The 18,058-nt window shown below is 45.1% G+C and overlaps 1 protein-coding gene across 1 annotated transcript in view; it reads left to right on the top strand.

Moving 5' to 3' along the window:
• Positions 1 to 18,058, top strand: part of atp1a2a (ATPase Na+/K+ transporting subunit alpha 2a) — a gene marked incomplete at both ends in the record, with an annotated part of 118,193 nt that overhangs the window by 63,029 nt on the left and 37,106 nt on the right. Inside the window, 7 exons of the mRNA XM_080725670.1 lie at positions 1,281 to 1,415; positions 5,280 to 5,356; positions 7,749 to 7,858; positions 11,043 to 11,218; positions 14,137 to 14,273; positions 14,815 to 14,965; positions 16,145 to 16,313. Coding sequence (XP_080581796.1) covers positions 1,281 to 1,415; positions 5,280 to 5,356; positions 7,749 to 7,858; positions 11,043 to 11,218; positions 14,137 to 14,273; positions 14,815 to 14,965; positions 16,145 to 16,313 — 955 coding nt within the window. The remainder of the gene's footprint in view (positions 1 to 1,280; positions 1,416 to 5,279; positions 5,357 to 7,748; positions 7,859 to 11,042; positions 11,219 to 14,136; positions 14,274 to 14,814; positions 14,966 to 16,144; positions 16,314 to 18,058) is intronic.

The following is an 18,058-nucleotide window of genomic DNA, read 5'->3' as shown; positions in this document are numbered from 1 at the left end:
TCCCAGCTCAGATTCTGAGCCTGGGACAACTTCCTGGTCCTAGCCCAGAAGTTCTTCTCAACCCCCTAAAAAAAGAACTTCTGGGAACTCAGATTTTATAAACCATAACAATTATCATTGTTTAAGGCAGGCTCCAGACAGTTGATAAGGCGGAGAGAGAGAGTGTACTTTCACAAGGCCTCCTTGGTGTCAGACTTTGGTCAGTGTCACCCAGTCACAAGCTGGGCCTTGGTGTCAGATGGCCATTTAGTCATCAATATGAATTGATAAATAGATGATATTAACCATAACAAAATATTTCCTATCAGAGGCCCATCTCCTGTTTCTGTAGCGTGAGGTAGCTTGATGTACAAGTACACCCTCTGGACATGACTTTAGTGTGTCGCAGGGACTTATCCAACCCTTCGTGCTGAGTGCCAAGCAGGGAGGAACTGGGTCCCATTTTTCAGAGCCTTTGGTATGACCCAGCCGGGGATCGAACCTCGACCTCCCACTCTCAGGGCAGACACTCTAACCACAAGGCCACTGAGCTGCTTAAGACCTCCTTTAATCTGAATCTAAAAGGTCACGAGTATATTTGTGTGCTATTTACTACACATTCTTTAAGTTTTCTAAACCTCTTTTCAGGTGGGGGTTCTGGCGTGGCCGTATTTTAGGGCATTAACAAAAAAGTCGATAAGTCGACTCAGTCGACTTCATTACACAAGTCGACTCGCGTTGCGAGGCCTTGTGAGCATGTAGATTTTACAATTTGGCCAATGTTTAATTTGTCATTTTAGAGGTATTAAAAAAGTTCTTAAATTGGCACTTTAGAAATGTGAAGATACCCTATACACTTACACTTTATGTTTGTTTGTTTACAGTTGAGTGAGAAAACAATGTTTCACATTAAGTTAATCATCCGGGGACCAACCCAAAATAACTGGGGGGTCGTGTGTGATGTGATGACGTCATCAAACGATAAAGTCCACTTCAACTCAACGTTTTACTGAGTCGAGTCGACTTGCAAAAATCGCAAGTCGTTAATGCCCTACCGTATTCATTACATAACAGTTTGGTGGTCCTTGGCATGAAAATGTGTTGAGAAGCACACAGACTGTGCTCTATGCAAACGTGTGCATACTGTGTATACTGTGCCTTTGCGTAAATGCCTGCAGCCTCAGTGTTGATGGTGCATCTGCTAATGTGTGCGTGTGTGCGCGTGCGTGCGTGTGTGTGTATATACTGTATGTGTGTGTGTGTGTGTGTGTGTATGTGTCTCTCTCTCTCCCACACCCCAGAGGGACACAGCGGGCGACGCATCAGAGTCAGCTCTGTTGAAGTGCATTGAGCTGTGCTGTGGCAACGTGCGCAACATGAGAGCCCAGAACCCCAAAGTGGGAGAGATCCCCTTCAATTCCACCAACAAGTACCAGGTACAGCAGGCATGCATGCATGCATGCAGGCATGCAGGCAGGGGCGTCACAAGGGGGTAGGAAAGTGGGACTGAGTTACTAGGGCCCAAGGTGGTGGAGGGGCGTTCATTATTTTATACTTTAGCTATTGAAAAATAGCAGATATACAAGCTCACAGCGCGGCACCGAGTGCCGCGCTGCGAGCTTGTAGATCTGCTATTTTTGAAAAGTCGTGAAAATGTGTGCAAATCTTTGAATATATGTATTTTTTTAAGCGAACATTTGTAACTCAAATGTTGCTTCTGGGGGGGTCCCTGGAACTCAATATTCAAAGACTTTCATGATTTTTCAAAAATAGCAGATCTACAAGCTCGCAGCGCGGCACTCGGTGCCGCGCTGTGAGCTTGTATATCTGCTATTTTTCAATGGTTAAAGCACAGGGGCCCCGCAGTGAATCCTTGTACCAGGGGCCCAGAATTTGGTGCGACACCCATGCATGCAGGCGTCTCATCCCCCCCCGCCCCCCTTTTAGCACAGCCGAGTCGATGTAACATTCAATAGTTTATTGGCATCACAACCGCGAGTAATGCGCCCGGGCGCTTTCCTCTTTATTATTATTTATTATCATCTCAACATGCTCAGGCTACAGGATCTGCATGACAATACAAGGTGTTGCCTCAAATCATGTTCGTTTTTTTTTCCTCCTCCACCACCACCCGTTCCCCCCGGACAGAAATTGGGAAAAGTCTAAAGCGCGTGGGGGAAAGGAAGGAAAAAGCAATTTTGTTCTGCTTTTGTGAGATTATTTATGCCGCGACCAGGATACAAATGATTTTTCCTCAGGGGTGGGGGTGGAGGGGAGAGGGAGAGGAGGAGGTTTGCACCGTGCACTGTACAAATCCACAATCATTACCTCACCTTGCTTATGCCAGCCCGGTGCAACAATAATGTGACATTCTTTATCTTTTTTAATATTTATTTCCTTTTTTTCCCCCCCTGCTCCCCTGGAATCCGACAGCGCCCAGTGCACGCGCGGTGCTGTTGTTGTTGTTAACCCGCCAAGATCTGGAACGTATGTGTGTCGTGTTAGACTTGAACCGCTTTAACCATTGTTTTATGCTTTGGCTCTTAGAAAATAGCAGATATACCGAGTGCCGCGCTGCAAGCTTGTATTTTTGAAAAGTCTTGAACATGTTGCAAGTCTTTGAATATTTTGACCAGATTCTATCCACCTGTTTCCGCAAGACTTTACTGTAGCATTATCTGCGGGACACTTCCGGTTAACAGCAGACATACTAGCTCACGTCGCGTCGCAGATGCAACCGTTGTGAGCTTGTAGATCACACTCGGCTGAGACGCCGGAAATGTCGCTCTCCTTCTGCACAATGCACGATGGGATGTTGGAAAGTTGTGGATAAATGTCTTCTAAATCCTTCTTCTAAATCAGTGGTTCTCAAACCAAGGAACCCCCAAAATGAAATGTACCGTATTTGGCCACGGACCCCCATCTCAAAAGATATTGTTCCAGGGACCTTTTCAAGATTTTTCAAAAAGAGCAGATATACAAGCTCATAGCGCGGCACCGAGTGCAGTGCTATGAGCTTGTATATCTGCTCTTTTTGAATAGCCAAAGTATAAAAAAAGAATGTTTAAAGTGGTTATGTGACACAGATGCGTTCGTCCCGGTGACGATGGGTTAAGCGGTACATGAGTTGTATGTTATCCCCTCTGTTCGAGCGTGACTCACGCTGCGCTGTAGCACTGGGCCAGGTGAATTTCCCATGGGGTAATGAACGCTATTGTACCGCATCATGAAAACAGACTGTAAAGCCATACTGTACGTGACGTGCAGTGAAGCCGGGTTCTATAACGTTGTTGTCGGGTGGAAACCTTGTATCTCCAAGTTTCAAATGTGTATGTTTTTACTTTTTTCACGAAGTAAAGCCCTGCTTCATCATACAAGGCCGTTGCACAAAAGTAGTGAAAACAGCAGATCTACAAGCACACAACGCCTCGCGTTGTGTGCTTGTTGATCAGCTGTTTTCACTAGTTTAAATCATTTTTAAAATGATAAATGCAAAACGAACAGTTTTGGACATACAAGGTTTTCATCTGACAACGACGATAAACAGCTTCGTACGGAGGGCTAATACTCTCTCCGTACGAAATGCTTACAGGCATTAAAGTCAAGCGCCGTGCGCTCGACGCTTAATTGTGCTTATTTGAGTTTATTAGTAATCTGGAATAGGTTTACGTGAACCACATTTGAGATCACGTAATCAAGTTGATAGAATAGAGCCTGGCTGCCTGCTCAGGGGATACGTGTCATCTTGACCTTCAGGTCAACATTTTGTGTCAAACCAGAAACGGGGTTGTGTCAAAGGTCATGTCTCACCTATACACAGGAGCTAAATGTCTCAATAGAAGCGCAGGAGACCAAATACAACCACCCCCCAATTGGTGCAAAGTTATATTGTATTAACTCAGATACAGATAAAATGACATTTTATCCAATAAAAATAGACGCTATGCATTCATCAATCATATGCCACTCAAGCGCTCATTGGGAAACTCCTCCTGACTCCTCCTTACTCCTACTGACTCCTCATGATTCCCACTGACTCCTCATGATTCCCACTGACTCCTCATGACTCCCACTGACTCCTCGTATCCTACTGACTCTGTTTTTTGCCACTCAGTAGGCGTTCCTGCATAACTTCTGGATACGATGATGTCATGTCATGTGCATACCCTCTATTGCGGGAAATAAATAATGCATATTTAGCACATCTACAATATCACAGCGCATCGCGATGCAACACATGAGCTTGTACATCTGCTATTTATGCAGTTTGAAGTACATAGGGCTTAAGTAGTTAAGAAAATGTCCCCCCACCCTGGCCTGCCCAACCCCTCTCTCTGTTTTTCATCTACTTTAATGGAACCCTGCGGTTGATCATTCAATCACGTGCGGCGATGGGAGATTTGCCACGTACTGTAGCTGAGAATCGGTTTCCATATTTAATAGAAGAGATTGGTCTTATTTCTTAAGAAGTAAGCTGGCCGGCAGAGGTGTGTGCAGCTGTTCACTCCAGAGATCCCACAACTCGGCAACGGGAGGAGATCTCATTTCCATTCCATTGCTATACATTATTTGGCACCAACCCTTATAGGATTTCTATATCCTGTATCTAAGCTTGACGGAATAACCTGTGCGTGAGCTCAGACCTTGAGAAGTTCCCCCAAAAGGCACATCTCTCAACGATCCATATGTGGAAAGGTAATTTCCATCAATTGTGGGATAGAACATCAGAGATCCGCTTTGCCAAAAGCCTCATTCATCAAGGTGTGATGTCGTTCCCAAATTGCGTTGCGTTTGTTTTTTTTATGACGGAGCCCCTGGTGTTACAGTAACATAATCATTGCTGACACCTTGTAGAAACCTTGTATCTCGTATCTTTTTCTACTAATTCATCGTACGAGAGTGTCGTTCGCGTAGTGAAAATAGCCGATCTGCAAGCTTGTAGATCGGCTATTTTCCCTATTTTGAATTGTTTGTATAAAAAAAAGGAACGGTTTTGAACATACAAGGTTTCCACCTGACAGCAGCCATATCGTCGTTGTCGGGTGGAAACCTTGTATCTCCAAGTTTCACATTTGTACGTTATTTCGCAAAGTAAAGCCCTGCTTCATTGTACAAGACAAAAAGTAGTGAAAACAGCCGATCTACAAGCACACACAACGCCTCGAGGCGCTGTGTGCTTGTAGATCGGCTGTTTTCACCATTTTAAATCATTTTTTTAATGATAAATGCAAAAGGAACGGTTTTGGACATACAAGGCTTCCACCTGACATATAATCCTCCTCCTCCTCCTCTGCCTGTAGCTTTCTATCCATGAGGTGGAAGACAGTCCTGGTCACGTTCTGGTAATGAAAGGAGCTCCCGAGAGGATCCTGGACAGGTACAGTAACAGTACAGCCTTATCAATAAGTCATCATCACCCCCAAAATCAAGTCTGAAAATGTATTTAAAAAAATCCCAGAAAAGTGGCCTACACAGAAAAATGAATTCTCCTTCTGCAGGTTCTTTTGGGTGGTTGAGGTGCTATAAACTAAGCAGTGAAGAAGTTCGATTATGCATTTGACCACAGACCCCTATTTGATACAATTATTTTAATATCTGGGACCCCAATCTACACTGTAAAATGCTCACGGTTTTCTTTTGTATTTACTTATTTTTCAACAAATAATGCCATGACATGCAAAAGACAAAAAAACAAAGACTAGGCTAAGCTAATCTAAACAAAAGCTGGCAGTCAAAACTAAACTGATGGGACAACACCCCCAACACACAGCCACCCATATGACCACTGCTGTGTTCAGTGAACAATTTTCGAGAGGTGAAATTGTTCAGTTGTTGGTGTAGTACCATCATGCTTTGTGTTGTTGTTGTTGTTGTTGTTGTTGTTGTTGTTGTTGTTGTTGTTGTTGTACAGGTGTAGTACCATCATGCTTTGTGTTGTACAGGTGTAGTACCATCATGCTTTGTGTTGTACAGGTGTAGTACCATCATGCTTTGTGTTGTACAGGTGCAGTACCATCATGCTTTGTGTTGTACAGGTGTAGTACCATCATGCTTTGTGTTGTACAGGTGTAGTACCATCATGTTTGTGTTGTTGTTGTACAGGTGCAGTACCATCTTGCTTTGTGTTGTACAGGTGTAGTACCATCATGCTTTGTGTTGTACAGGTGTAGTACCATCATGCTTTGTGTTGTACAGGTGCAGTACCATCATGCTTTGTGTTGTACAGGTGTAGTACCATCATGCTTTGTGTTGTACAGGTGTAGTACCATCATGCTTTGTGTTGTTGTTGTTGTACAGGTGCAGTACCATCTTGCTTTGTGTTGTACAGGTGTAGTACCATCATGCTTTGTGTTGTACAGGTGTAGTACCATCATGCTTTGTGTTGTACAGGTGTAGTACCATCATGCTTTGTGTTGTACAGGTGTAGTACCATCATGCTTTGTGTTGTACAGGTGCAGTACCATCATGCTTTGTGTTGTACAGGTGTAGTACCATCATGCTTTGTGTTGTACAGGTGTAGTACCATCATGCTTTGTGTTGTACAGGTGTAGTACCATCATGCTTTGTGTTGTACAGGTGTAGTAACATCATGCTTTGTGTTGTACAGGTGTAGTACCATCATGCTTTGTGTTGTTGTTGTTGTTGTACAGGTGCAGTACCATCATGCTTTGTGTTGTACAGGTGTAGTACCATCATGCTTTGTGTTGTACAGGTGTAGTACCATCATGCTTTGTGTTGTACAGGTGTAGTACCATCATGCTTTGTGTTGTACAGGTGCAGTACCATCATGCTTTGTGTTGTACAGGTGCAGTACCATCATGTTTTGTGTTGTACAGGTGTAGTACCATCATGTTTTGTGTTGTACAGGTGTAGTACCATCATGCTTTGTGTTGTACAGGTGTAGTACCATCATGTTTTGTGTTGTACAGGTGTAGTACCATCATGTTTTGTGTTGTACAGGTGTAGTACCATCATGTTTTGTGTTGTACAGGTGTAGTACCATCATGTTTTGTGTTGTACAGGTGTAGTACCATCATGCTTTGTGTTGTACAGGTGTAGTACCATCATGTTTTGTGTTGTACAGGTGTAGTACCATCATGTTTTGTGTTGTACAGGTGTAGTACCATCATGTTTTGTGTTGTATACAGGTGTAGTACCATCATGTTTTGTGTTGTACAGGTGTAGTTAGTACCATCATGCTTTGTGTTGTACAGGTGTAGTACCATCATGTTTTGTGTTGTACAGGTGTAGTACCATCATGCTTTGTGTTGTACAGGTGTAGTACCATCATGCTTTGTGTTGTACAGGTGTAGTACCATCATGCTTTGTGTTGTTGTTGTACAGGTGTAGTACCATCATGCTTTGTGTTGTTGTTGTACAGGTGTAGTACCATCATGCTTTGTGTTGTTGTTGTACAGGTGTAGTACCATCATGCTTTGTGTTGTACAGGTGTAGTACCATCATGCTTTGTGTTGTACAGGTGTAGTACCATCATGCTTTGTGTTGTACAGGTGTAGTACCATCATGCTTTGTGTTGTACAGGTGTAGTACCATCATGCTTTGTGTTGTACAGGTGTAGTACCATCATGCTTTGTGTTGTACAGGTGTAGTACCATCATGCTTTGTGTTGTATACAGGTGTAGTACCATCATGTTTTGTGTTGTATACAGGTGTAGTACCATCATGTTTTGTGTTGTATACAGGTGTAGTACCATCATGTTTTGTGTTGTATACAGGTGTAGTACCATCATGCTTTGTGTTGTATACAGGTGTAGTACCATCATGCTTCACGGCCAGGAGCATCCTCTGGACGCCAGCCTGACCGATGCCTTCCAGAGTGCATACATGGAGCTGGGAGGCCTGGGAGAGAGAGTGCTTGGTATGTTTTGAAAGCACAGCACATCACGTATGTTCACTGTCATCTTGTGAGAGGTTTTTGTATGCCGTGGGCTGCATGTAACCATTAAACTACTTTGTCGTACGACAAATTGTGATAATATCTCACATGCTATGATATAAAATATCATCGTGTTCTGTGAGCTTATTAGATCTGCTATTTTCGATATTTTATTATTGATATTTTTTTTTAAATAAAGACATTTTGGTTGTTGTTTTTTTTGCGGCACATTTATTCATTTCTTGGCTATAATGACATGCCCATAAAAGGGAAGCCAGGTTGAAAGAGTACAAAATCTCCCTAGACAATGTTGGTAATTTAATTTCTTGTTTTCTCCTTGTTTGCATTTCAAATTACGGTATCACATTTTGCAACAGAACGAAACAAATAAGCTCACGTCAACCGACCCGAAACAAAACTCTGCAGGTGCAAAGAAGCAAAGCCTCTCAAATGGATTCAGAAAGTGTCTCATTATGCACAGTAAAGTACAATGTTCGTGTAACTGTGATTTATTAATGCTACTGTGGCGCGTTGCATGGTAGAGTCTGCTCCGTGGCGAGGCACCGCAGCCTGTTAGAGGAAATGGAACGTTGCAATGGAAGTAATTTAGGCTAATTTTAGTCTAAAGCGAAGGGAAGTTTAGTCCTAATGCTTGGTCATCAGTTGGTAAGAGCGGAGAGATATTCTAATAGGTATTTTAGATCAGCATCTGGCGAATGCACCGTCTAATTACATCGCATTTGCATATTGCAGTGGCTGGGATTGAAAACAGTTTGTCTGCAGAAAGTCAGTTTAATAATCACGGATCTCGGAATGTTTTAATTACGTTTTTTTTTAGGTATTTCTTAGGCTTTAGACAGTATACAGGGTTTGCGAGAGAGAGAGAGAGAGAGAGAGAGAGAGAGAGAGAGAGAGAGAGAGAGAGAGAGAGAGAGCAGGGACGTGCTGGGCCCCTGATTCAGCCCGGGAAAAAGAGTTGGAGGGGCCCTCATTGCGCGCTATAGAGAGAGAGATCTCTCTCTATAGCGCTGCTGCCACTCAAAGATTTGCCATTTCAGATCATGACAAGTGACAAGCCAGTGGGCCAGTTACTGCACATGAGTTATATTTCGTCGTTGTCGGTCTTGTCCAAAACCGTTTGTTTTGTATTTATCATTTAAAAAAGGATTTAAACTATAGTGAAAACAGCCGATCTACAAGCACACAACCGCGAGGCGTTGTGTGCTTGTAGATCTGCTGTTTTCACTACTTTTGTGCAACGGCCTTGTATGATGAAGCAGGGCTTTGCTTTGCGAAACATTTTATAAATTTGAAACTTGGGAGATACGAGATTTCTGCCCGACAGTGACGATTTACTTTGTTGGCCGCCCCGGCCCCAAAAATGGAACGAAGGCCGACATTTTATCTGGACCGGCCGGGAATAAACCGGCCTTTCGGGAGTTGTCCCGCTTTTCCCAATGGCCAGCACGTCCCTGAGAGAGAGAGAGAGAGAGAGAGAGAGAGAGAGAGAGAGTATACTCTAGGGCAGAGTGGGGTGCTGCTGTCTGGTGTGGCTTTCAAATAAGGTCGAAATAATGTATTTTGAATGAGTCTAAGAGGCCCTCGGGGCGACTACACTTGATTACCTCCAGTTCACGGTGGAACTATGAAACTCATCAACTTTGGAATTGAGATTTCTTTCCCCCCTGCAACACGGAGAATATGAATTTAGGCATCTTGCATTGTGGCTGTGAATACCAGTACTCGGCACAACTGTATTTTTAGTGCCATTCAAATATATAAATCTTTCCTATAACTTTACAACAGGGGTCTTCAACAGGGGGTCCGGGACCCCTAGGGGGTCCTCAGAGTTACCACAGGGGGTCCTCCAAAACTTTGTCTCCTTTTTTATATTAATTATTTGATCCCTAGTTTCCATATTCTGAGAACTTTAGCCAAAAAATAGCAGATCTACAAGCTCACAACGCCTCGCAGCTTGTAGATCAGCTATTTTCGGCAAAGAGCTCTGATGTAGAGCAGAAAAAGATCAGACTAAGTACAGAGAAAGGTCAAGTTTATTATTGACGGTTCAAGTGGTTAAATATCTGAAAACACAAATTGACAAGAATCCAAAATACACTGATGATCGTGCTGTCAAAAGATGAAACTATATGGAATCTAGGAACAAGTTGTGGGGGTTCCTGCTTCATTTCTCTCTCAACTAAGGGGTCCTTGGCCTCAAAACGTTGAAGACCCCTGCTTTACAAGTCTACGTTTAAAGGGAAAATGGACTTGGAACAATGTGCAAGTTGGAATGCATGTGTCGTGGCCTGTGTAACTTGGCACAGGTGGGCGTGCGCTCAATCCCATTCACTAGGGATCCCCTGGGCTGGTCGCTGTCCAAGGTCCTGAAAACAGTTTGATTTTCCTCTTTTACAACAACTTGCGTCTTGTCCCCGCTCAATCTAAGGTGGCGTGTAATGATGAGTACAGGACGCCTTAACAAGATTAAAGTGGAATTGAATTCAGAGACCGTTGACCCGTCCCTCTGCAGGTTACTGCACTGTCTAATGAAGTGGTATTACAGTCACGTACAGTCAATCGTGTCGGGAAGAGACATGAGGCCTGAGAGAGGAGGTGCTGAATTCTGGACGTTTGTCAAACCCAAAGTGAAGAAATCTCTGAAAGTGGTTCATTGTGTGCATACAGCCAACAGCGCTGCGTTGTGAGCTCGTAGGTCGGATATTTTGGCTGATCGTCACGTAACGAAATACATTGGGTTTAAGTGGTTAAAAAAAAGAAAAAAATTATGAGCACACTTCGTGCCCCATTGTTTTTTAACACAAAAATCTTGAATGTGTGAGAACTACTGATTTAGACAGCATTTCGACACTGTCGGGCAGGAACCTTGTATCTCCAAGTTTCAAATGTGTATGTTTTTTGGTAACTTAAAGCCCTACTTCATCATTCAAAAGCGTCACACAAAACCCGTGAAAACAGCCGATCTACAAGCACACGTTGTGTACTTGTAGATTGGATATTTTCACTAGTTTAAATCATTTTTAAAATGATAAATACAAAACGAACGGTTTTGGACACACAAGGTTTCCACCCGACAATGGCGATTTGTAGAACCGGCCTCTGGTCTATGAAAATAACCGTTTCTCTTGTATCCTCCTTGGTCCAGGCTTCTGCCACTTGAACCTGTCCCCGTCCCAGTTCCCCCAGGGCTTCGTCTTCGACGTGGAGGAGCTCAACTTCCCCGTGGAGGGGCTCTGCTTCCTGGGCCTGATCTCCATGATCGATCCGCCGCGCGCCGCCGTCCCCGACGCCGTGGGCAAATGCCGCTCCGCCGGCATTAAGGTGATTGGTTACGCTTCAGTCCGGCGCCGTAATTCCAGGGAGCCGTTTGTTGGCTGATTTCGCCGTTCCGCTAAACTGAAAAAAAGGGTGCCTTTTCTCTCCCTCGCCTGGGGGCCTCATCCATCAAGGTTTTCAGAGCGTTGAACCGCTGATTGGGTTTCTTTTCAGATCGCGAAACCGGCGCTGACGAAAACGAGATCAGGCGGAGCAACATTGGATCTGAGCTCGTTTAGTGTTTTAGATGTGATTAATGTGGTTACCGGTGGCTCCTGCGAAGGAGAGCATCTCATGATTGATGTACATGGCACAATGAGGTCTAATGCTCAAAGAAAGATACTGCAGTGTAATTAAGACCTCTGTGATGTACCTTAATGGAGCCTCGCGCACAAACGAGGCGTTTCTCTATAACAAAGGTGTGGGTAAGAGTAGACAGAGATAACCACACCGTCATTGAAATGTCTTATGGCGCTCGCTCGGGAGGCGCAGCGGTAAAGTACCTCTCCACCACTGTGGAGTCTCGGGTTGGAATCCACCGTGGTGCATCGTCCGACTTGATGATTGAGCATTAACACAAACACAGTCGGGACAGTTTTTGTGGGAGGGAAGCCAGGCAGGGAAGGCAATCTTTTGTCATCATGTTAACAACTTCTACAGGCTGGTGTGGCGCCTGTCAGTGTTGTTGAACAGGAGGAGTAGGATGGAGGCGCTACGTCCTCCCGGTGGGGGCTCCTCACTTGCAGTTGAGCCAGTAGGGTACAACAGGGATGGCGAAACACAGAACTGCTGTTGGGCAAAAACCTATACCTCCTATCTTGATATTTTAACCTTTTGTGATTTATTTTCATAAATTAACGCCCTACTTGATCAGCGTTCTATAAAGCATCACAAGCAGCAGATCTGCAAGCTCGTTTTGAGCTTGTAGATATTCTACTTTTGAATCTTGAAAAGTAACAGTTTTGGACCCGACAGAGACGTTATACATATTTTTTATTTTATTGAGCGGTGGTCACAACGCTCCTATACGTGGCCGTGTGTGTGGGTCTGTCTGTCTGTCTGTCTGTCTGTCTCCGTGTCTCCGTGTCTGTCTGTCTGTCTGTAGCCTGCAGTAACCTTTTCTGACCACACATGTTAAGGGAGGGGCGCTGTTGCACACACACACACACACACACACACACACACACACACACACACACACACACACACACACACACACACACACACACACACACCACCGCTCAGTTCACACGAGTGTGATTTTTTTTTTTAACACTAGGGTGTTGTAGTGCCTGGAGGACGCGGCCCACATACTGCTTTATGACCCAGGTTCCAGAGCTGTTGAAAAGCCCTGGTCCTGTGTGCCTTTGAGCAAACACTCAATCCCCAGCAAGCTCCCAGAGAGCTGGGTTTTATATAACAAAATGTACAGGGAAATGAACTACAGTATTCACACGGTTCCACAGGAGTCATGCAAACCACTCCGCCACCTGTTGCTGTCTGCAGGATGTTTTTATAATACTGTAATATCATCGCTGTCATGTAGAAACCTTGTATCTCCATGTTTCAACATTTTCAGTATTATTATATTTTCTTTTTCATAAATGAGTGCCACTACTTCATTATACAAGAGGGTGTCACAAAAGTAGCGATAAAATAGTCGATCACTAGCTCAATCGCAATTGCGTTGTGAGCTTGCAGATCAGTGTTTTAATCCATTAAAACCGGGAAAGCATCCCTAAAGTGAAAGTGGTTAAAGGGATAGTTCAGCCAAAAAAAGAAAAAGAAAAAAAAATCTTTCAATCGATTACTCACCAAATGGAGACTTCTTGGATATTGTATTTGTTTTTGTCACATTTCTAAGCCAATAATTTGACGACCAGCAGTGGTTCCCTATGGAGTTACAAATGCCTGCTTTGTTCCAAAAGCCACAAAGAGTCTCCTCACATTATTTGGTTAGGAATGCAACAAAAACAAGTCTGCATGGGGTGAGCAAAAAAAGTGCGGGTAAGTGTGCCTGTGGATTTCACAAATACAGAACCGATGGAAAAGTATTACCGTAGTATTACCGGGACTATAAATAATAACTACATTGGAAAAACCTTTGGAATTGATACACAGGTCCCCCATCCCCTCCCCATTTCCTGAAAAGTAACCCGTGTGGACATACCAGGTTTCCACCCGACAGCGGTAGGGTAGCGCTGCCAGTGCAGTGAGTAGTTCCACTGCTCCAACAGCATCATACGGGGGCCATTCAGGTGACCAGGGGCGTCACAAGGGGTAGGAAAGTGGGACTGAGTTACCGGGGCCCAAGGTGGAGGGGCCCTAATAACTTTAGCTATTGAAAAATAGCAGATATACAAGCTCACAGCGCGGCACCGAGTGCCGCGCTGCGAGCTTGTAGATCTGCTATTTTTGAAAAGTCGTGAAAATGTGTGAAAATCTTTCAATATGTATTTTTTAAGCGAACATTTGTAACTCAAATGTTGCTTCCGGGGTGGTCCCTGGAACTAAATATTTTGAGATGGGGGTCCGTCCGTGGCCAAATTCATATCATTTTGGGGGTCCTTCACATGAAAAAGTTTGAGCATCACTGACATGGAAACATAGGTTTCTTGGCACACATTTTCACGATTTTTCAAAAATAGCAGATCTACAAGCTCGCAGCGCGGCACTCGGTGCCGCGCTGTGAGCTTGTATATCTGCTATTTTTCAATAGTTAACATTCATGGGGGGCCCACAGTGAATCCTTGTACCCAGGGCCCAGGATTTGGTGTGACGCCCCTGCAGGTGACTTATAGGCCTCGGGGCACATAGCTCTTGCGATGCAGAGAGCGATGACACGCAGATGAAATACACCCAGGTTTTATTGTGATAATGCCGCCCTGATTTATGGCCTCTGTTCTGCTTGTCGGTGTGGTCAGGTGATCATGGTAACCGGGGACCACCCAATCACGGCCAAGGCCATCGCCAAAGGCGTGGGCATCATCTCCGAGGGCACCGAGACGGTAGAGGACATCGCAGCGCGCCTCAACATTCCCCTGAGCCAAGTCAACCCCAGGTGTGTGTGTGTGTGTGTGTGTGTGTGTGTGTGTGTGTGTGTGTGTGTGTGTGTGTGTGTGTGTGTGTGTGTGTGTGTGTGTGTGTGCTCGTGCTCGCACGCATGTGTGTGTGTGTGCAGGCGAGCGCAGATGTTTGTTTGTGCTGTGTGTGTACTGTATGTGTCACTGACAATGTCCTGACCATGCTGTGCTCAAGTTTGTGAGTGTGTGTGTGTGTGTGTGTGTGTGTGTGTGTGTGTGTGTGTGTGTGTGTGTGTGTGTGTGTGTGTGTGCGCACGTGCTCGAGAAAAGGTTTGAGGCAGAGGAGGAGGGAGGGGGTACGAAATGCAACGCAAACGCCAAGTGCATTCCAGGAAATGTCAGCGCCTCCGTTTGCATAATCTTCTCTGACTCTCTCTCTGTTTTTGTGTGTTTGTGTGTGTGTGTGTGTGTGTGTGTGTGTGTGTGTGTGTGTGTGTGTGTGTGTGTGTGTGTGTGTGTGTGTGTGTGTGTGTGTGTGTGTGTGTGTGTGTTTTTGTTTATGTGTGTGCCCCGCGGCAGGGATGCCAAGGCCTGCGTGGTGCACGGGTCGGACCTGAAGGACATGACCGCGGAGTACCTGGATGACCTCCTCAGACACCACAGTGAGATCGTGTTCGCTCGCACCTCCCCCCAGCAGAAGCTCATCATAGTGGAGGGCTTCCAGAGACAGGTGACCACGCAGGAACTACAGCCAAGCCAAGTCTGCTTATTATAAGCGGCTTTGGGCTTGTTTTCCTGTAAAGTAGCTTGTAATTATATTGGAAGTTGCGGGAACTAGCGTTTTTTTTTTAGGGGGGGGGGGGGGGCTTGTTTCTAAACAACACACTCCCACTTCCAAAACGGCCTACTGTATAGTGACAATTATTGGGACAAATCTGGCCAAGGGCGGGAGTCCCGCGGTGGGTCATGTGACGACATTACGTCACGTTCGCACTGAAGTCCCTATTTTGGGCGTGTCATTATAGGCACAGAACCTTTTCGAATGTTTGAAGATGAGAAGAAAAATCGAAAATAGCCGATCTACAAGCCAAAGCTGATCAACATGGATCAGCTATACATACAGTAGGCCATTAAAATATGATAAAAACATGAAACATGAAATATGAAGAATAAAGAATAAAGATACAAGGTTGCTGCACGACAGCGACTTCTGAGACGTACCGGTATATTATATTGTTAACCTCATAGTGAATACTGCATGTACTGTTGTACAGCATAATGTGTGCATATATGCGTGTATCAAAGAATGGCTTTATGAATGCAAATGAGTTCCACTTAATAATCTACAAAGTTTGACGGCGGGATGTCATATTAAATTCATATGACCGTCGCATGCACACATGTGTACGTCACGTGTGCGTGTGTGTGTGTGCGATGTGTGTGCCTTGCACACATGGCGTGCACGTGCACCATGTGTGTACAGTGTGTGCCGACTGTGCACAATGCACACCCACACACACACACACACACACACACACACACACACACACACACACACACACACACACACACACACACACACACACACACACACTTACTGTCACACACGCACACAGTGCTCACACGTGCAGGTCAGCCCATAATTGACCCCCTCCAGTCATTCTCCTCAATAAATCGAACTCTATTCCACATTTCATTTAATCTCTCTGGGGCCTCTTTTTGAAAAGACATGATTAAGCCTCTGACATGAAATGAGGCTTAATCATGCCACTTATCTTGCCTTGCCGCTGTGGGTGTGTGCATGCGTGCGTGTGCGTGCATGTGTGTGTCAGCTCCCCATCTCAATGTCTTCTCCCCCTTCTGTCCTTCGCCCCCCTACCCGTCTTTTCCCGGGCGCCGTGCACGCCAGGGCGCCATCGTGGCGGTGACCGGGGACGGGGTCAACGACTCGCCCGCCCTGAAGAAGGCCGACATCGGGGTCGCCATGGGGATCGCCGGCTCCGACGTGTCCAAGCAGGCGGCCGACATGATTCTCCTCGACGACAACTTCGCCTCCATCGTCACCGGCGTGGAGGAGGGTGAGACGGGTGTGGGGGGTGGGGGGGGGGATTGAAGAGAGGGTCACAGGCTGGTGTAGAGCAGTGGTTCTCAACTTGTTCAGGCCGCGACCCCCAAATTAATCATATTTTAACTGGGGACCCCTGACTAGCATTAAGAGTTGAGGCATTACATTTTGTATAACACGGTTCTATAACACGGTTTCGCAATTTCTGCCTCTAATATTTGACAATATGGCCAATCTTTAATTTGTCATTTTAGAGGTATTAAAAAGTCCTTAAATTGTCACCTTAGAAATGTACATAAAACCTCTATACAGTTAAACCTTTTTGTTGGTTTGTTTACTGTTGAGTGAGAAAACAATGTTGCACATTATGTTAATCATCTGGGGGTCCCAACCCACAGGTTGAGAACCACTGGTGTAGAGGAGGAAGGCGGAGGGATGCAGAGGATTAAGGGAGGTGGGGATGGAGAACAGCTGGGAGGGGGTGGGGGGATCTGGGACTTGAAGGAGGAAAGAAGGATTGAAAGAAGACATAAAAGGGAGTTAAATTAAGGCAGTATAAGGCAGTTTATGAAATATAAGGGATTTACTACATTTTACTGATATTGGGTTGATCAGTGTGGCTTTATCAACTGGTGCCCAAAAGGTAGATCGTGATCTACCAGTAGATCACCAAGGGTGTGCAGGTAGACCACATGACATGCCTCTAAAAATATATAATTAAAATATAAAATATATGTCAATATGACATCAAGAAGGGCCTGTCAGCTCCCTTCATGGCTTCTAAAGTAGGCAAACCTCCAATGCAATACTTTGTTAAGCTCTGTCCACACCGGCGAATTAGCGAAAGCGACGTGAATAAGCGAACCAAAAAGGCGAAGAATTCGCCATTCGCCCTTTTCCATACACACCAAAAAGCGACGCGAATATGCGTATAATATACGCTTAATTCGCCTAAAAACGAGGGGGCGATATCTGCCTGCAGCCCTGCATAGCCACAGGAGAAAGGAGAGAGGAGAACGGAGACAGGGATGATGAGACCTGGCCGTGGTTGTTAGCCTATTAAATAAGAAAAAGAACAGAAGAGACAAGTGACAACACGCGTTCTCCGTTCCCCTCCCAGCTCCGGCCGGGGCTGGGAGGGGAAGTAGACAGGAGGGGGGTAGACAGGGTCGGTCAGTGTTTTATCATAGCCGGGTCGGAATGGCCGCATCACCCTCGGAATACGGGGCTGTCAATCATTATGTGTATTACCCGAGAGGACCCGTACTGTGTGTGTACTTTCTGCTTTTTTTATGCAAACTGTAAAGCAATCAATCAATGTGTGTGCGCGCGCTGGCGTGCGCTATAAGGAACTACTGGAGTTCTGTTTAACGTGTGTGCTGTGTTTAGGCTGGCCTGACCTAGGATCATGGTCTGTTAGCCGTGAGGCAGCGAGATGAATGGCTGTGTAACAGAGAGATGATAATGCTGGTCTAGGATCAGTTTAAACAGCAGGGGGAAAAGATCTTGGTGCGTGCATAATGCATGCGTGATGCTTAGCCTGCTGCCAGGATGATGAGAAAGCGACCGCGTAGGTTAAACCATGACTTACCTCTCTGTAGTTAGAATAGCCTAAAAGTATTCCTTTTAATCTCTGGCTTTTCTTTCAATCTTAATATTATAGATTCCTTGGTAGCGTCTGCCTGTCAATCAGTTAACAGCGCACGCTGCACGGCTGCAGTGAGTTACATGAACGAGGGTTTTAATAATGATTAAATG

This window comes from Nannobrachium achirus (assembly GCF_963921795.1).
Source record: "Nannobrachium achirus genome assembly, chromosome: 5".
NCBI classification, from domain to species: domain Eukaryota; kingdom Metazoa; phylum Chordata; class Actinopteri; order Myctophiformes; family Myctophidae; genus Nannobrachium; species Nannobrachium achirus.
The sequence above is the reverse complement of the archived record's forward strand: the minus strand, read 5'-3'. Positions and strand labels throughout refer to the sequence as shown.